This window comes from Amphiprion ocellaris, chromosome 20 (genome assembly GCF_022539595.1).
Source record: "Amphiprion ocellaris isolate individual 3 ecotype Okinawa chromosome 20, ASM2253959v1, whole genome shotgun sequence".
Lineage (NCBI taxonomy): Eukaryota > Metazoa > Chordata > Actinopteri > Pomacentridae > Amphiprion > Amphiprion ocellaris.
This window is the reverse complement of record NC_072785.1, coordinates 25,465,795-25,493,301: the sequence shown is the minus strand read 5'-3', so window position 1 is coordinate 25,493,301 and position 27,507 is coordinate 25,465,795. Positions and strand designations below refer to the sequence as shown.

The 27,507-nt window shown below is 38.1% G+C and overlaps 3 protein-coding genes across 7 annotated transcripts in view; 1 reads left to right on the top strand and 2 right to left on the bottom strand.

Annotated features, from left to right (window-relative positions):
• Positions 1-9,602, bottom strand: part of pcnx1 (pecanex 1) — a 47,506-nt gene extending 37,904 nt beyond the window's left edge. For 3 of the 4 annotated variants that reach the window (XM_023286637.3, XM_023286638.3, XM_055005769.1), the window contains exons 1-4: positions 9,178-9,601; positions 6,711-6,925; positions 2,082-2,187; positions 118-154 (exon numbers count right to left, since the gene is read on the bottom strand). In XM_023286637.3, the coding sequence (XP_023142405.2) occupies positions 118-154; positions 2,082-2,187; positions 6,711-6,925; positions 9,178-9,330 (511 nt within the window). In that variant the 5' untranslated portion in view covers positions 9,331-9,601. Of the gene's footprint in view, positions 1-117; positions 155-2,081; positions 2,188-6,710; positions 6,926-9,177 lie in introns of all 4 variants that reach the window. The other variant, XM_055005770.1, reaches the window with a different exon arrangement.
• A 3,185-nt stretch (positions 9,603-12,787) lies between these two features.
• med6 (mediator complex subunit 6) lies at positions 12,788-22,736 on the bottom strand. Of its 2 annotated transcripts, none has more exons than XM_055005779.1 (8): positions 22,673-22,736; positions 15,524-15,683; positions 15,198-15,289; positions 14,801-14,883; positions 14,601-14,709; positions 14,270-14,385; positions 14,132-14,159; positions 12,788-13,508 (listed from the first exon to the last, which is right to left on the bottom strand). In XM_055005779.1, exons 1-8 carry the CDS (start codon positions 22,719-22,721, stop codon positions 13,378-13,380), a joined length of 768 nt encoding a protein of 255 aa, XP_054861754.1. In that variant the 5' UTR covers positions 22,722-22,736; the 3' UTR covers positions 12,788-13,377. The 2 variants fall into 2 exon arrangements, with proteins under 2 accessions (XP_054861754.1, XP_023142432.1); XM_023286664.2 differs by lacking the exon at positions 22,673-22,736 and adding an exon at positions 17,526-17,615.
• Positions 19,854-26,222, top strand: LOC111579393 (tetratricopeptide repeat protein 9A). The gene is made up of 3 exons (XM_023286665.3): positions 19,854-20,522; positions 20,755-20,937; positions 25,226-26,222. The coding sequence occupies exons 1-3, from the start codon at positions 20,039-20,041 to the stop codon at positions 25,306-25,308; spliced, it is 750 nt and encodes a 249-aa protein (XP_023142433.2). The 5' UTR covers positions 19,854-20,038; the 3' UTR covers positions 25,309-26,222.
• Positions 26,223-27,507: the final 1,285 nt, after the last annotated feature.

The following is a 27,507-nucleotide window of genomic DNA, read 5'->3' as shown; positions in this document are numbered from 1 at the left end:
GCGTTTGTCACAAGTCGTTTCTTACACTTGAAAATGTACGGAGTTAAACAGGCACAGGAAAAAAAGTAATTTGAATTATGTAGGAAGTATAGCAAAGCAGTAAGCAGCCATAGTTACCTTTGGCAATTGTTGCTCTTCCATGTGTGGATGCAATCTGAAATTTGAATGAAAGAATAAGTCAAGCTCTCTTTTTTGGAAATAAAGGCGACAAGGATTTCAAAAGCAAACTTCTGGAACAAAACGTTCATAAATGTTCAAACTGACAAGGTGTGATTATTATGGAACACAACATGAAAAAGAACACAATCTTTGTGTAGTACAAACAGCCTCTACTGTCATCACAGAGAAAAGTTTGGGCTTTTCTTCCAACTTACTACACAGCAGCTGTGGAGAACATGTTGGCTGATTAGTGACTCAAGGACACGCAGTACAAAGATGCAGAGCGGAGCGCCCATGGGGATTCAGAGGTTAAATATATCTCAGAGAATAAAACGGCTAAATAACTTTGAATATTAAAGGAGATATCTGCTGACAGCGAGCTGAGTGGGGATCATTCCTGATAAAAACATCGTTCAACACACGCATCCACAAACACAATGCAACAGCTGCTTTCTTTGTTGCAGCAACAATTAAAGTCAAATGATTTAAACTATACTTCTATCCCTCAGGTTTGTTAAAGGATCCTTTCAGACATGAATCTGGCTGCATCTGAACATGCTGACCTCATGTCTGAATGAGCACTCTGCTCGCTTTTTAGAAAGGTTGTGATGATTATTTTACTAGCTTGGACATGGTACCATCTCCACATCAGTTCACCCATAGCACAAGTCTGAACTGTATGCAGTCGCAGGAATGAATAAGTACAGAGAATGATGAGCATTGGGTTCAGTAAAGTGATTTAGGGATAGATTGTAACACAGTTCAGCACCAACACCAGTTCAATCAAAAAAGGACATAAAACTACAATTTTACTAAGGTGAAGACAGAGTCTGCAGGCCAGATTAAAGAGACTCATCAACAATTAATCTAATTTGGGTTTTGACAAAATGTTAACAGGAGCTGAAGTCGCGTGTTTTGCTTCCAGATGTTTGGATGAGTTTTTGACACTGCAATGTCAAGTCACAGTTTAGAAGCTGCAGTTGAATCATTTGTAACAGCAGATTTAGGTTTAGTCTTTTGTTTAATATTATAATATAATATATATTATATTATATATATAATATAATATATATATAATATTAAGTGTATTATTATGCAGAAAGTCAGCTGATGTACTGTTGAATCTGGCATCTGTCACTGTGGTGGGTTTGCCTGGATGATGATGTGTGGAACATTACTGTAAATGTGTCTGAACAATAGAATGTCGTCACTTTAACAGATTAAAGACGCAGCAATGTTACTCATCCTGGGTCTGAAAACAGTACGTGTATGTGGGCACCAAACATTAGTTAAAGGAAGCATTATGGAGAATACATACATTAGTCTGACACTAAATCACTGCTGTGAGTAATTAGATTTGGAGCCAACTTTCATTTTCAAAGCTAATGTATTGATTATGTTAATATACTACTGGTTCATAATTGAGTTCATTAAACGACGTGCAATCAAGATATATAAGAGATATTTATACTATACGTCAGGTTCAATAATATACTACAATACACTAATGGTACAGTGATACAAACACACCAAAGCAAAATACTGAGAAGCATAAACCAGCAGATAATTTAGATATTTTATGATTAATTCATACTTTACCACATGACTAATTAATTATATCTTAAGCAGCTAATACCTTGTTTTGCAGGTACACAAGCATTAATATATATATATATGCTTAACTTGTACACAGTTGAGTCAGCGGGACTGATCTATAGGTGGTGCTGGTAATAAAGAAGACGATTGCTAGCTAATAAACATGGATATAAACAATTTAGGGTCAGCAAATGTTTGGAATGTTTGAAATTTCTTTTATATATACATATGTACATTTGTCTTTTCTTCTTAAAGAAGGAAAGCAGTGGGTCTTACATTCAGGCCATCACGGTATGCAGTGTGCAGCAGATTAGTGCTCTACTTACCTGCTGGTTGGACTCCATCCCAATATAGGAGTTCCTAGAACTGCAGTCCACTGGCGGAGTCTCTTGCCGGATGAAGTCTGACATTTCTATACCCCCACCAGGGTCCCTTTACAGAAACACAAACACATGCACACATTTGCATTAGGAGCCCATGTACAGTACAGTCTTCCCTTAACATTTGAACCCCAAAACTCAACACTGAATCACAAGATAACACCATATATCAGAACTACAAACTGTGAAAACAGAAAGAACTGTCAGATTTTCGGCTGTCCAACATTCCCTGAACTACTCATCACTGATGCCAATCTGTCGTAAAACTCAATCAAATCAAAGCCTAAAATCGCAATATCTCATTAAAATCCTCTTATTCCACATGTCACAATTACATTTACTTGCTTGTCATTAGTTTGCACAATGACATTCTGAAAAAGAAAAAAAAAAAATCTGTGCTCTTTGGGGCAACTGTAAAGCCGTTAGTGACTCAGCTGTGACCAGCAGTCATGTGATGAATATTCAGAGATTTTTTCAGCCGACCTGAGCTGAACTGCAGGCTGTGTTTATACAGAGCATGTAGGAGCATGGAAATATGGAAACAAATGAAGTCAAACTAGCAAAATGTCCATAGTATGAAGAGTCATAGTTTCCCCCTAGTTCTGGTAACACCTGGAAGCACTTGAAACAATGTTGTACATGTTCATTCCTGGTATTTTTCGATTTTTGCATAACAAATAATCAAAGACTATTAACTTTCGTCTTTTTCCTTTTTTGTGATTGAAGGCATTTTAATTGTTACATAAAGACTTTTTTGGGTTCTCTCTACTTCTAGCCATGGCTGTGCTGTTTCTATAAAGGTGCAGTGCTTTGTATCACAGTTAAAAATGAGCCAACAATGAGGAAAAATGCAACAGAAGCAAAAAAAATAAATAAATAAAAACACCAAGAAACTGTTGCGGGTTAAAAATCTCAAAGAAATGCAGAGTGAAATATACCGGTCATCCTGTTTCTTGTTTCTACTTCCGGTCATGTTACACGTTATTTATCTCATTTCCTTCAACCACTCAAAAGGAATCAGTTTTGGGGAAAAAAGCACCATGTGACTTATTTATTAATCAGGCTTCTGTTTAATTCTTTGGTATGACTTTTCAAATTTAACTGAGGGATCAAAACCAGAGAAGAGCATCTGTGTAGAGGTTCTCCAGGACTATATTTAGCCCAGACATGCTTGTTTAATGGGCTGGTATGTCGAAACAAACAACTTGCCAGGAATATAAATCATTTTCATATGCCAAAACTGTTTCATAACGGGTCGGACCACAAAACAAACACTCCCGAGTAACAAACTACAACACGTAGCGCAGATGAACGGAGACTGGAAAAAAGGAGCGGCGGGGGGGAAATGAGTAGGTGGTGGAGCAAAGACACCTTCGTCGACTTCTGCTCGGCTTCTGGGCTCCGCTGTAAACTCAAACAACCTGGAATGTTGCTCCAGATGTGTGGGCAAAGCTGCGACTGCAACTGCCCCTGTGGTCGGGAGCTCTCGTTCTCCTTGTTGCCTTTCCCCTCTCTCAGCGTCCTGCTAAGCACTCCCTCTGGAATGTGAATGTGAGTGTGAGTCACTTCTCCGAGTCATGGGCAGTAAAAGGCTGAAACCTCACTGGCTTTTGTTCCCTCTGAATGAGAGCTAAACCTCTTTATTAAAAAAAAAAAAAAAATACAGAGCTGCCATTCAGAGCTGGGGTACAGCATTAAAGTGCACTTTGTAATATGTTAGAGTACTTGTTATTTTGTAGTAAGTGATGTCATGATTGATGTAGTTTACATTTAAACCTGTATAGTTCATTATTAGTGTTATTGTTCTGCCATTTTGTTTCATTTTTGTTCAAATTGAAGACACCTGAGCAGCACACTAATGAGGTCATTATTTACTCTAATTAAAGCGTTAATTAGCACATATTTCACTGCCGTCGTTCCTGTCTGTAATAATAAATGGGTTGCATTTTGAACTCTGTATCTTTTTACATTTTAACTATTATTGCTTTCAAGGAAATCCAGAAACAAAGGAGATAGTTTTTTTTTCCAACCAGGATATTAATACTTGAAATCTGACTTTTATAATCAATCCATTTTAAAATGCTTTGTAATGTGACAAATGATAAAATTCATAAGGAGCACAACTTATCTGTATGCATATTTATCCACTGATACTGGTAAATATCAGCAATGATTTACGTACACGGTTCCTCATGAATGAATACCTATTTTTACAGCAATGTTCTCTACATTCTAGTCAAATCATCTGCTCCATAAACAAACCTGTGGTTGATATAACAAGTTTTATCATGTCGTTATATGAGCTAATATTCATGTGTCTCCACACGTATTGCAGCATTAGACACATAAAAGCCATTCTAACAATGTAGGGTAAGTAAGGCAAAATAACTTTAACACATCATGCCACAATTTTTTTGATGCTTGACACAAAAAACTCACATAGTTCTCATTTTCCATGACTAATCAACAAGAGAAATCCACCCGAGTTCTTGTATACACAAGTTTTTTAATTACTTTACCAACAAGACAGAGCGTTTGTGCACAGCTACATGAACGAGGAATAAAGAAAAACACTAAAAAGGTAGGTTTAGTTCCAAAAACAAAAGCAAAATTAGTTGTATGGAAAAACTTCAGCTATATAAAGGATGATACTGACCAAAAACAGGTCAACAGTGACTAGTAATTGTGCTACTATACAAGGCAACACAACTAGTGAGAAAGCCAGATGTGGATGTCATCCAAAGCAAAAAAAATATATACAGCTACAGCATATCAGAAAGGTTCTAAACAGCTTTGGTGTAGCTCTTTTTTGTTATTTTTAATGCAGATGCACTCTCCTAAGAAATGGAAATAGTTTACAAAGATTAATTTGCACAAATAGTGATTCAAGCCATCTGCTGCAAAGTCCTGATTTTTTTGATATTACAATATACAAAAACCACAATAATGTTGTTTTTATAATATCGTGCAGCCCTACTGCATAGAATGCACAATGGCAGAGCAGGTGTACTGTACAGTACATTGAAATATAAGAAACAAGAGCATGTCGCCAACTGTAAGTAGGGCTACATAATTATGGCCAAAGTGAAAATCAGTTTGATCAATACGCACATTACAGTTACTCATTAACTTTAATTCACTTCCACATTTATATAAAGGAATACTTACTAATCAAAGTACGACTTAAAGAGAAGTTCTTCTAAATATATGTTGAACTGTACCCAAAACGCTTCACATGCTGAAAATCTGCTCATCAACACACGTCACAATTTATCGATGTTCCCTAAAAGCCTCACATGTAGCCTACATTAGACACATGCTAGACAGATGTGCACAGAGAAGCTTCTAGTCTCCACTTAATTAGCAATGCAGTTTATGTGGCCATAAAACAACTTTGAAAAGAGTGAAAAATGGCATGCTAATGTCAGATTTACCCATGCTAAAACCAAGTAATTGTAATTACGCAGGCTGTTGTCTATGAGCTGAGCATTGTAAATATTAATGTCATAGTCAATGATTCCATCACTGGATGAATTTCACTCATTGTGCAGCCATAACTGAAAAGGAAGCTAACTTAAAGGAAAGCAGTGAATTTTTGTCCACCAGTAGCAGTCTGGAGCTCCAGTTTTACTAGTAGGCCCCTGAATTGTTTGTTCTTTTGCAGTATTCATGTGGGTGACGTGTTAGACGTTCCTGCCAACGTTTTCACACTATTTCAGTGGCCTACAAGTGTTGGGAACCTGCCAAGAACCACAGAAATTAACCAGCAAGTGCAGGCATGAAAACAACTGCTAGCAACTAAACATGAAGGTAAACAATACACAAATTTCAAATGAAATGACCTTTGAAAATGTCTCACAAGACAGGATAGACACTCCACACCTGTTAGACCTCAAATTTACACAAGTTTTGGTGACTAATCCAGAATGTAAACAGAACATTTGTTTGCTTAGACGAGAACCCCACAGGGCGCCTTTGAGTATGCATAATAGGAATGAGACCAACTTTCAGAGTCAAAACCAAACATTCATCTTGTCATGAATTCTAAAACAGAGCTCGACTGCAGACGCCTCAGAACAAGACACACTGAGGACAAGTTCAATGTCACCTAACAAGAAAACAGTTAATTGCTTGAAAAGTAATTTTCACAGAGGGTGTCTGGGTTTTTCTTTTTTTTGTTTGCGCGGTATGCGACATCTAATAATTTCGAGTCAGCCGAAAGTATCTGTTGCATTTGCATTTCTGCTGCTTCAGATAAAAATCGACTTTGCCTCGTCACTGCTGCTGTTCCAGACAGCCTTTAAGACGATATACTGACTCTCCTGTGTGTTTTTTTTTACTGTCACCACTAGACAACTGGACCTTTGACCTCAACTCCATTAGACAACTCCAAACCACCTTCTAAAGGACTCGGCCGACTCCACAACCACAATCCATGCGACCCCTTTGCAATCATTGATCGGGGACCATGACGTCTTTGCGCAATTCTCTCTCGCAAAGCCTTTCCAGAAAACTACGTCCGCTCCATCTCCAGATATGACATCCACCATCGGGCTGACTAAGACATGACCTTACCCCGGGCCGTTGCTGTCCTCCCGACGGGTGACACTTCCATCATTAGCTCCCTCAGTGCCACCTCTGCTGCCCTGGCTCTCCTTGGCCTGATGCTCCACCACCTCCCCCTCATCCAGGGCATGGTGGAGGCGGTAATTCACCGTCTTCAGCAGCAGGAACATGGCAGCGATCACACCACAGTAGATTCCCACGATCACCATGGTGGGCGGCAGGGCCTGGTATTAGAGAAAGAAGAAGAAATTCACTTTAACAGGCTATCGGATCAATTGTATGTTTATTATTTTTCCTTTGTTCATCTCAGCAGCCATGACTGACTTGCAGTTAAAGTGGTATTTGTGCATTTGAACATTCTGGCCTGTAGTGTGAAAGCTACGGCTGAACAATTATCTGATTTTAAATTGCAATCTGAAACAACATAATCAGTAAATCTCAAAGGCTGAAATTTAGCATGTATATTTTGCTGATGTACAGTTTAAACTGTAGTGTCAATGCTCCTGAAAACTTCAGTAAAAAGCAACTGGACTTCTCTTTTTTGATTGCTGAAAACTTTTGACCTCTCCTCCATGAGGCTTTTTTAGTTTTAACTACCAGATGGAAGTCTCAGGTATGAAAAACCACACCCAGCTCACATGGCTAGTGATATAGTGATGGCACTGCCTTCCTTTCCTGGGTTGTTAGGGTACAAGGAAGTATTTTAGCACCAGAAAGAGCCAGAAACCCTCAACCTGAGTTGCTCTACTTCTGCTAGCTTGTTGTTTTATGGTTGATTCTGTGGCTGTGATGAGGTCTGCTAATGGGAGTTTTTCAAGAACCAAAACAGAGAAGCTTTTTACTGCAGCTCTTAGGATAACCACGACCTGGATGACTGAGAATCACCAGAATTTAAACTAAAGAGCATTCTGGTCCAAAATAGTTTAGACAGTGGAGGAAGTTAGTGGTTGTTTTGTCAATTTGTCAGCCAGAGTCAGATTTATAAGCTAGTATATATGTGAATTTAATGGTTTCGTGGAATAGTTGGAGCTGATGAATTCCATTTCAGTCATTATCTGAAGTATTAAGGCTCCCTGGAGAATCTACACAGACCTGTTGGGATGAAGATTTTTAAATTCATGCCAGCGTTCTCGAGAATCAAGCATGCAGTACAACTTCCCCACTTCACCAGAGCTTGCCTTGTGTCGCAAATTGCAATATCAGGCAGAAAAACAGGTAGCTATGCAGCTGAGACATCATTTTCTAAAGGGAAATAAACTTGTGCGTTACCTCCACTTACTGCACCCGTTGCTCAAAATTACATACGCCACACATCGGCAGCGTTTTTAAAAACTACTGCATTCAATTATCCTTTTAATGCCTTTTAATGGGGCAGCTGGCAGGGAGGCAGTTACCAGGAGTCTGTATTTGTTGTTTACCACAAGGTGTCTGAGCTCCAGCGTCTCCTGCATCTCTGCTGTCCTTGAGAAATCCTCCTGCATCTGTTTGCAGTTATCAAAACAAGGAAAAACAGCAGCAGCGGTGCTACTCGAACTTGTGGCTCAATATAAACCACAGAGCTGACCAACACATTTCCACTCCAGGAATAGAACGGAAACCACGAACCGATCAGCTTCTCTATATATAAGTTCAAACAGCCTGCGTGCACTTATATTGTAGATATGTATCTGTAGATTCAACTTGCTGGGAATTTGAAAGCTTGATTGATTGATCTGACAACAAACCTCTAAATAAGTTGCATTAGTGAAGCAGATCTGGCATTAATGTGTTGTCAGGTCTCTTCTGAGCAGTTTAAAGGTGTCACTTTTAGGATGTAAACAGGAACTTTTGGAAAACAAATATGCCAAGAAAAAAAAAGACCCCCATGAGCAAACAGCATCCACTCATTTGGCTCTGTCTAAAAACTGCCCGATCCGCTGCTACATCCCTGTCAGCTGTGCTCTTCCAGTCACAGCTGGTAGCCAGTCACAGCTTCTGAAAAACCGGTGATACCGCAAATCACTACCGACAGGAGGAAAACAAGAAGATAAGAGGAGGGGGAAGGGAGAACAAATTCACTGATTACAGCCCTGCCACGGTGCCACCGACTGTTAATATCCGAAGGGCAACAAGAATTTAAACAAAAGAGCATTCTGGTCCCATGTAGTTTATGGACCGCTCACTTGAAAGTGCAGGAAATTAGCCTTTCTTTCGTCCGTTTTTCAACCGGACACGGGTTTATTAGCGAGTATACATGCGAATTTAATGGTTTTGTTTAACAATTTGAGCTGCCGGATGATATTTCGTGGCGTTTTCGTGAGTTTAAAGAACGCTTACATTGTCTACGCTCCAGATAATAGACCGAGACCGACCGTTAGTATCCTGTGGCAGCTAACCTAACGGACACTTGGTTAACTTGCGTTGTCAACAGTCGGGATGGATGAAAATATGCCAAAAAGAGGTCAAAATGGGGTCGAAATAAGACAAGGCAACTCACCATGTACAGCGTGAAGGGGAAACATAGTAGGAACAGCCAGATGTAGAGATGTAAAGCGTTGACGAATGTGTTTTGATCGGGGTCGTAGTACCATCCGCCTGTGACTGAAGCCCAGACCCCCTGCCTCAGGATCTGCAGGGTCTGGGAGCCCATGTCGGCTTTATTCCCCCCTCGGACCGACACCGGGAGGAACCGAGCGACGGAAGAACCGGGGCGACACGCTGGCTAGTCGTCGCCGAACATGACAAACGGCGCTGTGTTTTCAGACGGTGGCCTGAAAATCCCCTCTGCAGCCATCTTCTCTGCAGCTAGCCAGCCAGCTGGGGCACTGTTCAGTCCTCCAGCCAGGAGACTCCTATCCCACCACGCCCTGCGAGACGCTTCTTCTTCGTGGCATCCGTATGCACTAGCCATGGAAGCAGGAATAGCAAATACCCCCCGAAATATCATCACACACCCCGACTTTCACCCTCTCTGTTGTCGGCTACATCTGTTTTGTGTAAATGCATATTATTTATGAGTGGCAAAACGTTTGACCCGAACAGGAGCAGTGATAGAACTGAGCAGAAATTTGTTAAAATAAGAGTTAATATCAGCTGATGAGGAGCTGGAATAAAATATGACCGAGTGGCGACATCTTCCGGTTAAACGCGCCCATTTGCAATATATATACTTTATTATTTTACAATTATTCTTTTTAAATCAAATGATTACTTTTTTACATTATTATTTTTACATTGTGTTGATGTACATTCATGCCTCTATTGTTTTTACTTATACTTAATTTTCTATTAATTTTTGTCTATATATTTTGTACTGTTTATATTTCTGATTTGAATGGGAGCAACTGTAACAAAAGCAATTTCCCTTTCAGGGCTAAAAAAGTATTTATAATTCTGATTCTGATATTATTATTATTATATGTATATTATTGCTATTGCTTTTTATTATTGTTGTTATTGAGTGCTTTTTGCATGCACATACACACAACACAAAAATAAATGGCTAATTAATATACATTAATTTTTTAAAAAGCAATAATAAAAATAATATAAATGATTATGATGTTATAATACTTAATAATACTTAAGCCAGATCTTGCAGTTTTTGTACTGTTGATTTTATATATCTATATCTATATCTATATCTATCTATCTATCTATCTATCTATCTATCTATCTATCTATCTATCTATCTATCTATCTATCTATCTATCTATCTATCTATCTATCTATCTATATATACATATACATATACATATACATATACATATATATATATATATATATATATATATATATATATATATATATATTAGAAAACTATTGATATCTAATTCAGTTGCTCTCTGCCTTGTTGAGGTTCATCAGATGATGAATGGGACAAAGAAGAAAAAGCTATTTTCCATGCCCTAGTTTCTCAGATCTCTGTATCTTACATTTATTTAAATCATCTTTTTAACATCGCCCTGGGCTTTTACAAGCTCATTATGGGCTTAAACATAAAATGTTCCTCTCTATATTAACCAGACACTCTCAGACATATGGTTCTCAGGTCTTGTGAAGATGCAGTATCGAGTAACATTAAATGGAATTACTCAGAGATAGTGGCTCCAAATTTGTGCTTAAGTGCATTATGAGTAACGTTACTTAGATCTTCATCAGTGTCATCATTCATGATCATCGCAGTGAGGCTGGAAATGCTGGATAACAAAACATTACCAAGAGATCAGCAGTAAGGAATAAATTCAGTACTTTTCTATGTTTTTACAAACAGATTGTAGGTGGTTCATAGATTTATTAGCAAATCCTCTTTGTACTTCTCCTATCAACAATAAATGGTTCAAAGAACACAATTTTGGTTGTTAAGCTTTGGTTGAGAGTAACTATTAAGTGTAAAACTTTTAACTGTTAAGCCCATAATTGTTCATATCAATGCCAAATTTTGATTTGTAGTGAATGTTTATTTCCTGAATAGGTTTCTTGTAGCTAGAAAACCATTTAGAAAAGACAGTAAACTGTTATGTTAGAGATATTAATGACACATTAAAACTATGTTTTTTGGACATTTGTGATCCAAAAAAATGCCATTTTCAAGACTGTCCATATTGCTGTACTGTAATCAATAGCAGCACGCTTATTTGGCTCAATCAGTTCTTATAATTGCAAATAAGACTTCTGCATGTGGGATTTTAAGTCTTTAAGATTCTCTATGGGATTCAGGTCTGGACTGTGAAATGCTAATATTTGTTTTGTAATATTTCCATTTCTTCCACCACGTTGGCTGTATGTTTCAGATTTTTGTCTTGTTGAAAGTTCCAATGCTGGCAAAGGAAAAAGGCTATCTGGCTCATTGGCTGAAAAACACCATCAAAGAATTAGATTTTCAGAAACATGCTTGACCGTGAACATGTTGTCGAGGTTGAATACTTGTCGTTTCATTCGCCTTATAAAAAACCACGTCCTTGTGTCAGAACAACTATTTTCACAGCAAAACTGATGATCAAAGGCTTCCTTCTTTGTCTAAGTGAGCTTTTGTGTGTCTGCCTTGAGATGATGTTACCAGAACTACTCAAATCTATCAGGACGGCCTTGGTGGCGATCCTCGTGATTCTTCTTGGCCTCTTGTACAACCATTCTTGAAAGCATAGGCTTTCTGTGATTTTTCACAGTGGGGAACTCCTTGTACTTTTGGATTTTGCTTGTAATTGTGACTTATGGCCATTGAAAACACTTGGATAAGGCTTTCAAGGCTTTTCTTGTCATCTGAGAAGCCACAATGCACAACGCTTTCTCAGTGATGGACCCTAACAGCAGCTCACTATTCTTCTATTTGGAATGGCACAGAAGTTGTATTTTCGCAAAATCTGCAAGAATTTCACAGCATTGTCAATAATTAAAGACATTAACATTGGTTCAAACTACAAATTTTGGGAACAAACACTCTTCAATATCAGCATGAACCCAAATCCAATCCTTTGTTTTCCTTCACCGTCACAAGTTGTAAATTAGAAAAATGTACTAAATATAATAATAAAAACATCATAAATTGAAAACATAAATTCAATACATGTATTTTCAGTCATGTGCCATCATTACTGGCAAAGACATGGACATGTGATACATAAAATATTCCACCTATGTAAAAACAACAATCCTAATTGAGTTTAATTTAATTTACAACATGTACGCTGGCTAGAGGTCATTAAGTCACACAGAAAACTGTCATGATGCCCCTTTACTAGCGAATCCCCCACAATGCTCACTTCCTACTGACACATGCCTGTCTCATCTAGAAGCTACAATATTAAATAGTAAAAGACTCCACCTGGTGGCAAAGTCAGGTGTTACAGTTGGAACCACAATACTTTACGAGTGTATTATATTGAAAAATGGTATCGGGTATACAGATAGATATTAAACATTAAACAAGGGAGAGAAAAAAATGTATTTTCCATCCACACACAAAAAAATCACTATAAATCAAAATATAGAAAATTTGGCACTTTCAAAAGTCGCTCAGAAGAAGGGAAAAGCTGATAAAATTAAACTTTAGGCTGCAACCTGTCATCAATTAAACACATAAAACAAAACAAACACATGAAACAAACTAGTAACCTGTACAATTTATTACAAAGCAAACACAAAAGCAGAATATTTAATTGGAAAACAAATCAAAGTGTACGTAACTAAGGAGATGTGCACTGGTCAGGTTTTTTGCTTTTCAGGAGAGATGATGCATTATGACACATCTCATTATAAAGCAGACACAGAACTAAACTGTCCTCTGAAGTCACTACAGCACCAACACCGTGCTGATGTCAACAGTAAGCTGACACCGATGCTGATGTCAGCTAATCATCAAAAAAGCCTCATCCACTGCAAAACGCCTGCTGACATCAAGCACTTAACCCCTGGTTGTAGTTCAGCTGCCCTGAAGCATCCATGATGTCAACTCTGTCACGTGTACAACACAAAGTTTACAGTGGAAAAGTAGTTCTGGCACTGAGAGATGAAACTTCAACTTTTTGTGCAAGTTCATTCTTAGCATTCGGCAAACTGAACAAACAAGCAGAGGCAGATGATGTTGCAGTTTTTGGGAAGGAAACTGTCAGACTCCTCATGTCAAGCTGTCTCCAGTTAGCGCTGTAAGACTTCTCACTGCAGTGTTCTGATCTTCAGAGTGTGAGGAGAATGGCTGTCACTGCAGTCTCGCTCTCTTCTCAGGAGGAGGTTTGCTTGGTGGAGCTGGAGCAGAAGATTTTGTGGCTGGTTCTCTCTCCTCCTGTTTTACTGTTTCTGTGGGAGGTTCAGGCTCCTTCTTCACCTCAACTAGAAAACAAGAGCAAACACTTGGAAGAATATCTATCTCCACTTCATCCACAATTAAAATTAGAGCACAATCTACTCTAAAATTAAATCCTCTGATACCTAAAGCCTGTAAGTAGGTTTGAAAGGCATGTTGTCTTTACAAAGTTGCCAAAATCGCACCATTTACCAGAGGCAGATACTGTACAAACCAATTGTTGAATTTTGAACATTTCCCACAGCCCAGCTACTCATCTGTGGTTCCTGTTTTAAATTTTTGTAAAATAAATCCTCAAAAAATTCAATGTAAGTTTTTTTCTTTTTAAAATGATTTAAAACATTATAATTCTGTCATACAGCACAGATGATATTTCTGAGTTCTCCCTATTTCTAGTCATGGTTGTGCTGTTTCCATAGCGTTACAGGATTGTATATTGCTGTGAAAAATGAGCGCACAGTGAGTTAAAAATGTGACAAGAGCTAAAACTGCCCAGATGCTGTGCGGAACTCTGAGGGCTAGAAGTTCAACCCAAAGTTAACTTGAACTAATTTGTGAATGTAAATGAAATACTACAATAGTTCAGCCAGTTATACACAAAACCTTTAAAAAAACAAACAAACAAACAAAAAAAACCCTAAGATCTTACCTGGAATAGGCTTCTCACCAGGTTTAGGCTGAAAAAAATAAGACCATATTGGAATAATTTGCATTTTGGGTTAAATTCAGATGAGAAAGCTCTAAAGAATTTGCATTGATTGTGACATAGCATCAGTCTGAAATGTACCTGGTAGAAGGTTGGTGGAAATTTTGACCTGAGGTCCAAAAGAAGTGTGTCAACACGATGCCTCTGAAACAGGGAGCTGGGCTCTTCTTTCTTCTTAGACTTGGGCTTGGCTTTTTCTGTTAAAAAAGTTTCTTTATTTATCATCCCAAACTACAACATCCTATAATAAACATTCTGGGATTCCAGGGTACCCTAGCTCTGGCATCTGTATGCTTGGCCATTTACTGTTCTTATCATTGTATATTCTTGTTAAAGGAACTACACCATTGCTTCTAAGAACACCACCTTAATGTGTGTACTGTGAACATGAATACATTTACAAAAACCTCACCTCTCTCCTCATGGTCCTTGAAGTGCCACCAGTATCCCTTGGAGGGGTGATAGCGGCAATAGGACATGGCCTCATCAAAAGCTGACTGGATTCCATGGACTGCAGAAAGCTAAAACAGATGATTGATATGAATAATAGTAAACTTCCATCACTGACACACACTAAAACTTCTCGTTAACAGTGTTTATTATATTTTTTACCGCTCTGGAGCTGATAACTGTTCCCAGGTCTGGGGCCTGATACACCACTCCTGCTATGATGTAGTAGTCAGCCAAGGGAATTACTAGAGAACAGACACAGAAACAGAAATTCAAATGAAGCTTCAAATGAGAGACTTTGCATGTGTTGTTGCTTTTAGTGACAGTCATAACTTTGGAATCACAAATCCTATTGCTGGCCATTGAATAAATACAAAGGCTCCACTGGTACTACTTAGTATATTTATGCAGCTGAGCAACGACAAGCAGGACACTAGTGGTCCACTGAATAACTGATAATCAAATTCTTACAGTTACTTTTCTGTGATATCACACATGATGTTCACTGACTGACCAGTCTGTTACCATTTAATTCTTTAATGGAAGTTTTGCTGCTTACCTTGTGTTTGTGACTGCCTCTGTTGTTTACGGATTATATAAAGAATTGGCTCCTGAGCATGAAGAAGTATGTACTCCACTCCCACCATCTGACTGAAAATAACAGAAAAACAATACAAGTTATGAAGCTGGGTATTGAAAATATAGTGTAGCCTTCAAAACAAAATAATGCATAGATAATAAACTACTACATCTGTGTGTGTTATTTGGTTTTGTTTGGGTGCAGGCGCCGCATGTTAAGATTTTTTTCTTCAAGCTGAGACCACTCTTGGTTTAAAATAACACTTCGTTGATATGTAACGATCTTACAAATAACATCAAACTTACTTCAAATGCTCCAGAGTGAGCCGCTGCATCTTCACCACCTCATTATTACAGGTTCGGTCATAGAAGGGGTTGCTTCTCTCAGAGAAGTAGTCCAGCACATTTCCAGGGTTAAGAATTGGCACCCAGCCGCTGTCAACCCAGGATATCCCAAGAAGGTTGTCTGCAAATTGAATGAGGAGTCAACATATTTAATGACAACACAATCTGGTAAGTTGCACAGAGAAATGGCAAATTTGAATGTATTTGCGTTAGGGTTCAGAATGACATTATGATTTTACTTAGAATTTTTACTTGAACACTTTGAAGGCATACAGGGACTTACACACACAATCATCATAGCTTCTGGTTTTACTGTCCAGCTGTTTTATAAAGCATAGCCTGAATCATGGACATAGCTTGTGAGTGAAGTCTTCCATTGGCTGCAGAATTCACACAGCTTTCTTTTCCCCTTCTGTTACCGATGTGCTACTGTTTACAAACCCCCTTCACTATGGGAAACAATAACAACCTCAGGGTTAGCAGTATACCAGGGATTTGAATTGTGCAGTAAGGCAGCCCTGTTAGTTTGTTGTAGCCATTAGCCATTTTAATGATAGTGCTCATCTCCACATAACATTGTTCCACCAAAATAATTCCCCTCAACATTATTTTTGAGGGCACACAATTGCTGTATCCTTCGCTTAGCTCTGCCCAGTAACATTGTGATTGGTTTAAAGCCATACAAACAAGTGAGAGCATGCTTTTATTTACACAAGCCAGCTGCAATGAGTAGTTTGCTATCATTGTAAGACACAAGTAAGCATCTCGTTTCCCTGTACCCATTAATATCTGGTCGAGACCAGCCACACGAAAACCTTAACCTCAGAGCGGTGCAGCAGTTTATCCAGCATCTTTCTGTGTGTCTCTAGGTTTTATTTGCGCAATTTCTTTAATGCCCATCAGGGTGATATGATTGTTCTATCTTTATTTATATGTGTAAACTTATGCATTTGTGTGTTTTTCTTTGTTGTGCTAACATTAAAATGTTCACACATGCACTTTGATAAATAGGCTAAAGTGGTAAAATTGAAACCAAATATATTGGATCAGGCATATCTATTGGTCTTGATTGAAAATATGTCATTAAAATCACCAATAATTATCAATAACATCTGAAATGATACATTTCATCTTGAAAAATGTTTCAGGTATATCACTCAGTCCCACACAAGAGAAATTGTCTTTAGGAAACATTAATCATCATTTTTCAAGGTTTTCTGACATTTTATGGAGAAAACAACTAAGCCATTATTCATGAATGTAGTCAACAGATTAACTAACATATGAAAGAATTGTTGATTGCAACCATGCTATATCCAGACTATTTAGTCGATTTTAACATATTTGGGTCTAGATTTCTTCAGATTTTTTTTTTTGCTGTGTTTGAGGTGTCAGGACGTATTCTCCTTCAATACTAAGGCCTGTTACAAATAGTAGTCCCGTTAATACGGGACAAGCATTTCCTACTATTAGTTGTTGCCATTTCCGTATTAATCCTGGCCCAAGTCAGTCCAAATGACTTCACATTAAAGTACAGTGAAGAGAAGTTCTTAGTTTTCTTTGTAGCGAACACAAAAGACTTAAAGTGACCGTAACTTCACTGAATTGAACGTTTGTGTAACGCCATTTTCATCTTCCTTTGCCAGCAAGTAACGTAGCAATCTCTAACATTGCCGGAATTCAAACACGACCTATAATTCATTGCCATGTAGCTGTTATGTTAAAACAAACTGACAGTTGTGGCAGCTAGCCACCGCTAGCTTAGTTAGCGGAAATGCTAATCATTGCTAACGTTAGCTAGTAGTGCTAACAAATATATCTGAGACCTGCCAACAGCAAGTCTGCACGGTATTTCAAAGGTTCGACCACAATATAATATTTTTTTGACTTATAAAACACCACCACCGCGAAAAATACACTTTAAACAACGTTCAAGCGAACAATAGACCGGTGACTTAGCTACCTCTGAAATCCACTGACGCCATGATGTAAACAAACTGTCTCACAAAGATGACGTGTACAGGAGCTTCAGGTCATCGCTTGATGACGGCACTCTAGTCGCCCTAATTAGTTAGTTTGGAATAAAATGCACGAATAAAGTAGATTATTGCATTTTAACAAGAGGAGAGAAAAGAAGCAATGGTGTAATTATGCTTATTTTACTATTTTATTAGTATTTTTGTAGCTAATTGGGAAAATATTATTTTATATGTGTTTTTGTGCGTACTTGTTTGATAACAGCATCAGTTCACATATTACGCAGCCGCTGAGCTTTGACAGTGGTTTTTATTTGTGATCAGCAACATTTGTCCCAGAGAGTTGAAATTCCAGAGACACACCCAGACAGCTGAGCTCACAGCCCCGTACAACTTGACACCCGCTCAGTGGATCTGCTGATGAAACGGCCACTCACAACCACAAGCTCTGGTGGCAGTGGGGGGAAAAAAAAGGGACAGCCTCGCTCCTGATTCGCTTCATAGCAGCATTACCCCGCATAAACCCGGGGCTGGCTGCCATCAGGGACTGCAGTCTGTCAGGAGTGTGCTGGGGCGAGAGGAGGCAGGCTGGATGATCTCTATCTGATTTATCCGAGCAGAGATGACTGCATTCCTCCAGGCTGAGATAAGATCCACTGAAAGGAATATTTAAGGAAAGATGGGGGTTGATATTCAGCTTAGTGGAAGATATTTAGTCTAAAAATGATGAGATTCAGCAGCTTCCAAAAGAACTTGCAAGCCACGATCAACACCTCCGGAATATTTGAATTATTCAGATAATTTTTGATAATAATAATATTGTGAGGTTTAAACCGTAAATTTACATAATAATTATACTGTACTCTCTTAACCTTAATATTTAATTTAGTCAGGTAAATCTTTATTATGTATTTTTTTTAGAGTTTAGCCTTAATATTTTAATTATTCAGGTAAATCTACATAGTCAATAATATTGTATGCTCTTAATTTTAATACTATATATATATATATATATATAAAAAAATGAATTTGTTTGATAAATTTATATAGTCGATTTTATAGGGGTTTAACCCTAATGTAGAATGTTGTGAAGTAAATTTGTATTTTACTTTTTTTAGGAACAAGGTTTACTCTTAATATTTACACTACTCAGGTAAATTTATATAATGAATAATATTATAGACTTTCAACCTTAATATTTTTATCAGTGAGGTGCATTTGCATAATAATCATACGGCCATCACAATAATATTTTAATTATTTGGGTAAATTCATATTACATATACTTTAGTTTGGTTTTTACCCCCAAATTTTATTTTGTCAGGTAAATTTACATAAATAATGACAGAGTGGGCTCTTGAACTTAAATCAATCTAAATTATGCAGTTAAATTTGCATCATACATAATTTTTAATGAGCTTTAACCCTAATACAGAAATTGGTCGAGAAAATTTCCACCATGAATAATAGCCTTAAAAACCTTAATAGCTAATTTAGTCAGGTAAATCTTTGTTTACTTTTAAGTGGTTTTAACCTGATTATTTAAATTACCTAGGACAATTTACATATTAATATTTGGTAGGATCTTAACTATATATACATAGTTAAATTATTCTGGTAAATTTACATCATTTATGACATTGTGCTCTTGACCTTCATATTTAAATTATGCAGGTAAATTTACAAAATAAAAAATATTGTGTGACTTTAACTTAATTATCTAATTTAGTACAGCAAATTTATATGTATAGGGTCTAATATCTAAATGACTCAGGTAAAGTTGAATTTATGACACTGTAGAGTTTTAACCCGTACCTTATACTCTATATACATTTTATATTTACTACACTATTTCATGTGCAATATTTCATTATCATGTGTAATATCACTTTATTACTTCTTACTTGTATTTCTTGTTTTAAGTTTACTTGTTTTCATTCCACTTTATACTCTGGGTTCATTGTCATGCTGTTGTTATTTTTCTGAGCTATATCTGGCATACCAATGGACTTTTTTCTCTATATCACTGAATCTACTTACCATAAATAATAACAGACATTTCAGATTAGATCCTCGACTATCCTGAGCTCGACTGATGCAGGTGTGTATAACAAATATCAGTAACTCTTGAATCAAATGCATGATCTTAACCTTCCTTTGATCTAGTCCAGTTTCCCAACTGCCTCATAATGAAATCACCTCCAGATAAACTGATGATGAGATCAAACCCTGTCTTCCTGCTGAGGGACCCCCATGGGACCATCGCTCCTGCATTTATCGACCAATCGGCTCGTCTGAGGGGAAAAACACGAGAAGAGGCGACTGACGAAGAAGCGCGCATCGCACCGCGCAGCTTTTGCGCACAGAGAAAACGTAGCTGCGACACTGGCGAGGTGGAGACGCGACCAGCCGAGAGGATGCAGTGAAAAGGACCAGTTTCCCAGCTGATCCAGAGCCGGGCGTGAGGGCAGCTAGAATTAAAAAAAAAACACCGTCGAAAATGAGCGTGATCCAGGCTGGGCACGAAGGCAGGGCGGACGGCGGCAGAGGGGGCTTCACCGACGGCGGCGGCTCCCCGAGGCTCCAGCAGTGCGCACAGCCTCCCAACAGCAGCAGCAGCAGCAGCAGCCGGACCAAAGAGAGCAGATACCAGCAGCAGCAGCTCCAGCAGCAGCGGCATCATGGTGGGTCGATGCTCAAACAACCGTCGCACAACGAGCCGGCCGACGTCGTGAGGCGAGCGCTGGATTTTAAGTGCCAGGGAACCCAGTGCTACAAGGATAAGAAGTACCGGGAGGCGATCGGCAAGTATCACCGCGCTCTGCTGGAGATCAAGGGGCTGTGCAGGGTGCTGGGGGACCCGGACACCAGCTCCAAGTCCCCGTCCTCCCTGCTGCCCACCATCAGCAAGTCCACCACGCTGACGGACGAGCAGAAGGGCGCGATGGAGAACGCAGAGCTGGAGTGTTACAACAGCCTGGCCGGTAAGATCTCAGTTCATATACACTTAATGCTGAGGGGAGATTGTGGGAATACTCCAGAGCGCATGCATGATTCATCAGCAGCATGAGTCATTCTCAGGCTTACCCCACAATCCCCCTCACTTTCTTGTCATTTTCACCTCATGTGGACGCTTAGATTCATCCACTGCTGGTCAGATTTATCAATATGTTTGCTTTTAGTGAAAGATCTCTCTCCCCGTCTCCACATTTCTAGCTTGCCTTTTGCAAATGGAGCTGGTGAACTATGAGCGGGTGAAGGAATACTGTCTGAAAGTGCTCCACAAGGAAGGAAAGAACTTCAAAGCTCTGTACCGGTCCGGAGTGGCCTACTACCACCTAGGAGACTTCCAGAAGGCCCTGTACTACCTGAAGGAGTCGCACAAACAGGAGCCCTCAGGTCAGCACTGGCAGCTCATTGCACTGTTTATAGAAATCTTGCACAACTGTAAAAATCAGCATCCCTGTGCATTTTAGATGGAACAGAGTCTGACTGATATATCAGCTGGCCAATATCGCCTCTCATAGATTGGTATCGGTCTATCGACCAATTTGAAAAGTGTATTTTGTACAGAACATACAGCAGAAAAGATGCTTTGGTTCATTTAAAAATTGTGCAGTCATACTGTTTGTCCAGCAGCTCAGACTCCATTCTTCATAATATTCTCAGCACTGTCTGCAGCGCATGTAGCAGAGTACGTATCTGAGTCAAGTCGTGTCATCACAGGAGGCTGCTAACTGGTTTGTGTGAAATAGACTGCTGGGAAGAAAATGAACAGTGACCTCTTATTTTTTTTTCTTATCAGTAGTACTCTAACATAATTGTATATGTCGAGGATATTGGCTAATATATCAAAACTGTAATTTCTTATTTTCCAACAATGTGTGTCGGCGTTGACTCCAAAAATCCAGTATTGCTTGGGCTGTAATGCGAACAATCCTAATTAACATCTAAATTAGAAGTGCAAGTTTTTGGTTAAAAATAATCCTTTAAAAGCAATGAAACATCGTCCTTTTCTCCTGGCAATATTATTCTAACAAATATGGGAAAATGCAAACAAAAAATACTGGCAGATATATCAGTACTAGAGTGTTTTACTCTCTAAGAATCTGTATCGGCATCAACATCAACAATCCAGTATCGGTTATGCTTTAAGACAAGGAACCTCAAATGTCTGCATTGTTGTGCAGCTTTTGACTCAAAACAATCCTTTAAAAGTAATGAAACATCATTGTTGAGAATATTGGCTGATATGTAACAATATTGGGATTTTTTTACTCTATAAAAATCAATATTGCCCCCAAAAATCCAGTATCAGTTGGGCTGTAACATTAAGGATCCCAAAAAATATCTGGATTAAATGTGCAGCTTTTTAGTTCAAAATAATCCTTTAAAAGTAATGAAATGTCATCCTTTTCTCTTTTCGATATTACTCAAACATTTATATGCATATATACATATGCATATAAATGTTTGATAATATAATATAATAATACTGAGTTTTTTAACTCTCTAAAAATCAATATCGGCCCCAAAAATCCATTATCAGTCGGGCTTTAAAATGAGGAACCCCAAATATATGAATGAAATGTGTCGATTTTGATTCAAAATAATCCTTTAAAAGTAATGAAACATCATCTTTTCTCTTTTCAATATTACTCTAACATATGGATATGTTGAGAATATTGGCTGATATATATCAATACTGGAATTTTTTTGTCTAAAAATTAGTATCGGCCCTAAAAATCCAGTATCAGTTGGGCTGTGACATGAAGGACCCCAAATAATATCTGGATAAAATTTGCAGCTTTTTGATTGAAAATAAGCCTTAAAAGTAATGAAACAATGAGAAGCTTAATCGATTGAAAAGTCAGTAGAATTCTTGCTTCAATGCTAAACAGAGATGTTTCAGTCTGGGCCGAGCTAAACATCTGAAACACAAACTGGTTCAAGATACACAACTGTGAAGAGTCTCCTTGTTTTTCTATGTTTCCTGGCATCATGTCGCGTTCAGGAACAAGTAGAGGTGTACTTTTTTGTACTCTGATATGTAAAAATGTCATTTAAAGCTGGCAGGGACATAAGGGAAGGAGGCAGATATCAGCTACACAGTCACCACATTAAAGCCACCTACTTAATATCGTGTAGGTCCACTTTGTGCAGCCAAAACAGCTCCAACCCATGGAGGCATCAACACAGAACCTCTAGTGGGTGTCGGGTCCTTTGGCTTGTTCTGGTGCATCTTGTGGATGGAACTGAGATCTGGGGAGTTTGGAGGTCTGGTCAACACCTTGAGATCTCTGTTGAGGATCTTGGTTTGGAGCATTTAGCTGCTGTCCGCTGCAGGAACCTGTGGGCTGTTTTGGAGCGACCTGGACGTTTCTGCATGTTCCAATCACAAGACCTGGCCCAGTAGAACTTCTTTAAGGGCTATTTTAGAGCAACTGGAACATGTCTGTGTGTTTTACTCAAAAGAACCAGCCCTGTAGAACCTCTTTCAGGGTGTTTTAGGAGGGGAAACAATGCATATTTATGAAAAACTGCTGGATGCTCATCGGCTAGAGAGGACAAGATATGCCATTTTTCCTGCACTCTTGATCAAACATCTAAAACTCCCCATACAGGCCAACCTTAATCCTCCATTGTTCTATTTCCTTCATGCTCATAGAACTGGAGTTAGATCTAGTAGCTGTACCTTGTTGATGTTTTGGTGCACTTAGACTTAATGTTGTGGCTTTAGCTGTAGGATCTCACACCTGAATGCAAACAGAAAGCTTTAAAAGAACCATTGCTTGGCCATTTCTCTAACCCAGTGGTGTCAAACATACAATCCAGCCTGTAGGATGATTTTGGAAAGTGTAAAAATTACAGAGAAGACATTTATTGCAAATTGTAAATTTGTAAAACTGTAAATTTAAAATACACTCTAGATCTACTATATTGTTCAGTTCCAGATACCTGTGACTAAACATTTTGTGCCTCTGTAGACACACTCTGTGATCTGTAAGTTGTAATGCGTAAATGATAAACTGAGGCATAATGTTGTTGAAATTTTACCCATTTTTCTTAAGAAATTTCAAGTTGTTCATAATATTTCGTAAAAAGATAGTTCATTAAATGTAAACATTTTCAGAATTGTACTTTTTTGCACTAAAACAAAGGCGAAAAATCGAAGTTAAAATTATTTATAGCTTATTATGCTGGGATTTTACTGGTCCGGCCCACTTGAGATCAAATTGTGCTGAATGTGGCCCCTGAACTAAAATGAGTTTGACACCCCTGATCTAACCGTTAGTGCCATCTTGCGGCTTCCTGCATTGGAGAACCACCATGTTTCAGTGGGTGGTACATGTAAGTTACATCCACATGAATGTCAACACCCAAGATCCCCAACAGAACATTGCATTGGAAGGAGCTGGTCAATGGTATCCACTTACCTGTGTTTGATTTTAATGTTGTGGCTGGTGGCTGTAAATGCTACAGAGCTCATGTGGAAGCAGGTGCACAGGTAGTTGTCAGGTAATAACTGGAGGCTAAACCCACCGGGGACCTCACCAGGACAGGAGGGGAACAGCAGGGAGTGAACTGAGGAAAAAACTGATGCAAAAAATATCAAGAGCTGGTTGCAGGCGTGACAGAGAAACTACTAATTACCATGTTGTGTCGACTGGATTACGTAAGCTTCTTCTGCTGTAACATCTGGAGGGTGAAATTAACTCTGTGGGGTTTTGGCCGTTTTTTCCGCCTATTCCTGCCACCTTTGGTCTTTTAAAACTGTAAAGATGTACAAAAAAAAAATGATAAAAGCTGTTTTAATAAATGTGCTGCAGTCATGCCATACAATATAAAGAAAAGCTACGTGTATCACAGTAAAACTAGTCAAGCAAAAGGCGCCATCTGATGGATTTTAAAGATCCAATCTAGGAAAAATGAAGTTTTTCACTTTGTTAACGTGCCCATATGGTGTTTTTTATTTGCTAGAAGTTGCATTATAAGCAAAATAAGCAGATTTCAAACCTAATAAACCTAAAAAAGTCACATCTGCTTGCAAGTTGGATTGTTTTATACCCTTATTTGTCTTCAGAATCTGGTAGTTTTGCAGTGTTTGGGTGAAACTGTAGCTACCGTGAGTGGAGAGAGGGGCAGATCTGTGTATTCAATATGTGGTTAATCAAGTTGTAGAGTTGCTTTGAAGACATTTTAAGGCTGTTTTCATGGGCAAAACTTCAAAATATGCAACCGTGATACATAAAAAGTAGTTTTAAGGAGTTAAATCAACATGAGGGACTTTAAATACCATTTTTGTCACTATTTATAGTGCAATTGTGGGCGTATTCTTTCTGTAAATAATCAGTGTGAGACTCTTGTAGATAAAGAAGGACCTGTTGACAGTGATCTGGAAATCTCTTTGCATTTTTGTAAATCAACTGCAGATTTTGCAAAGTTTATGTTTCACTTTATTGATATTATGGCTGTTTGGAGGAACCCTCAAAGTGCAAACTGTGCACAAAAATCTACAAGTGGAACTGTTTTCTGCAGTTTCTGGAAAAAATATGCCCCAAATAATTCAAAGTAGCAGTTTTACTGTGTTTACTTTAGTTAAAGTGGAAGATTTATGAGCGTATTGATGCACCGTTTCCTCTCTGAGCAGGAAATAAATCAGCCTTTTCCTGTCTTTGTTTTCCAGACACCAATGTCATCCGCTACATCCAGCTGACAGAGATGAAGATTCGCCGGAATGCCCAAAGGGAAAAGAAAGAGGCGACATAAGCTGCCGGATGACTCCTCGTTAAAATTTCAGCCCTACCGTGTGCCGCCCGGACCTTTGAAACACCGCGAGTCAAAAAGGTCTCGGTGTGAAATGATGTTTGTTTGCTTTTGCCTTGCACAGCATCCGGTTGCCAGTTCTGTGATTGAAAAAAAAATTTCACTGTTGTGTGCTTGAAGTGTCTGTTTTTTTTTTTTGTTTTTTTTTTTAAAGAAACTGTACCAGATATTGAGTTTCCGTCCCCCCAAAATCCACCAACTTATCTAGTATGAGTATGTTTTAAACCATTCCAAACTGATGCACTGCCAGTCCAAACATTGCACATCCAGGCCAACACTTGTGGAAGAGACAGGAGCAACAAGGTCCACACAGTGAATGCAGCATGTCTGCAGGCGAGTGTAACTGTAAATTAGCACCTGCCCTCGCACAAGATGCCTCTTGAATGCCATGGAGTAAGTGAGTAACAACCACAGACACTTCTGTCACCACTTTGATACTTAAAGTACTATAAAAGTCACAATTTTTTTAATATATATATATGTATCTATATATCTGAAGTAATGGTGCTTTTATTGAGTACTCAGAGTGCATCCTGGTTGCTAACTTGAGACACATATCACAAAATATGTAAATAGGCTATAAACTCACAAGAAAATATAAAGGAGAGGCAAGCTGTTTGTGTTTATTAATGCCAAAACGAAGCACTTCGGTCACAGCATTTACTGTATCTACATATGTTTACTGTAAAGGTATGCGTGTAATAAACGTGTCTGTTGATTGAGATATTTTTCGTGGTGCTGCAGCGGTGGATTTCCCTTCACTTTGACATTTTTATCGAGCTCATAAATGAAAAATAAATGGATGGAGAAGAGCTGATGAAAGCACATGTGTAAATAAACTAATGAAGCAAAGCTGACTGAGATGATTTTATACTTTTGGTGCATGGTGTTGTCTGAAAGTGAAGAGTTAACCACAGTAAAGACCAAAAATTACACATATCCATATCAAATTTAGATTTCTGGTGAATTTTTATTTGGCTTTTTCTTGCATTGAGTGATAAAAAATGGTACGATATTGTGTGCTAGATGTTAACTATAAAGTTTAACTCTACATTTACTTTAAACTTTTACTAAAAAATGCCATGACCAGAAATATTCATACCCCAGACATTGTCAAAACTTGTGTGAAAATGCAGCTTCTATCTCATTCCAAATAGCTGTGGTAATTTCTGATGTTCTGAGTCATTCTAATACGTTATAAATTGAGTTGATGCTGTGATTTTCTACTCGTCAATTGCAAAACCTAAGAGCTTAGTGAGCTTGCTGTTGTCACTGACATAGCATTATGAACTGTGGCTGCTCACATTCTGCTTCTTTCTTTCTTTAATAGCAAAAAGCATTCAAAATACATAGTTATTTTTCTACACATTGTCTTTTTGGGTCTGCAGATTTCTCTTGTAATACATGTCTTGAAAGGCTCCTTTGGCAAAATCTTTTTTTCTCACATTCTGATCCAGAAATCTCCACTTCAATATCAACTACATACACCAAACTTTCCGTTTTTATTCCTATTTATATTCTGAAAGGTCTTACAGAAGGGTTTGTTCATATATCACTGGTCACTGTGGTCTGGTCACTGTGCAGGCAGAGAGTTTTAATCTATTTGTTGATAGCTTTTAGCCAGAAGAGTAAAGTTACAGGCTGGTAAACCAAAAACAATACGTTCAAACAGTCTATAAAGCTCTGTCAAGCTTTAGGTGGAGCTGCAGAATCAAACATTTTAACTTTTAATATCAGAAAGCCATTTAATCTACTGCTATTATAAATAGTAATTCCCTTTAACCCTCCTGTTGTCCTCATTTACAGGCACCAAAAAAAATTGTTCCCTTGTCTGAAAAAAATCCAAAAATTCAGCAAAAAATTCCCCAAATTTATAAAAATTTGCAAAATCTTCAGGAAGAAAATTCCAAAAATTCCCTTAAAAGTTTTATTAAAAAAAAAAAAAAAAAAAAAAAAATCTGCCCAAATTTGGCAAGAAATAAAAATTTAAAAACTAAAAAATGTAAATGAATACAAATCTTCCAAAAAAAATCCTACAAATATCTAAAGTGATTCCATACGTATCAGTAAAAGTTCTAATAGTTTCTTTAAGAACATTTAGAAAAAAATCAACCAAAATCCAGCGAAATTCACTGAATTTTG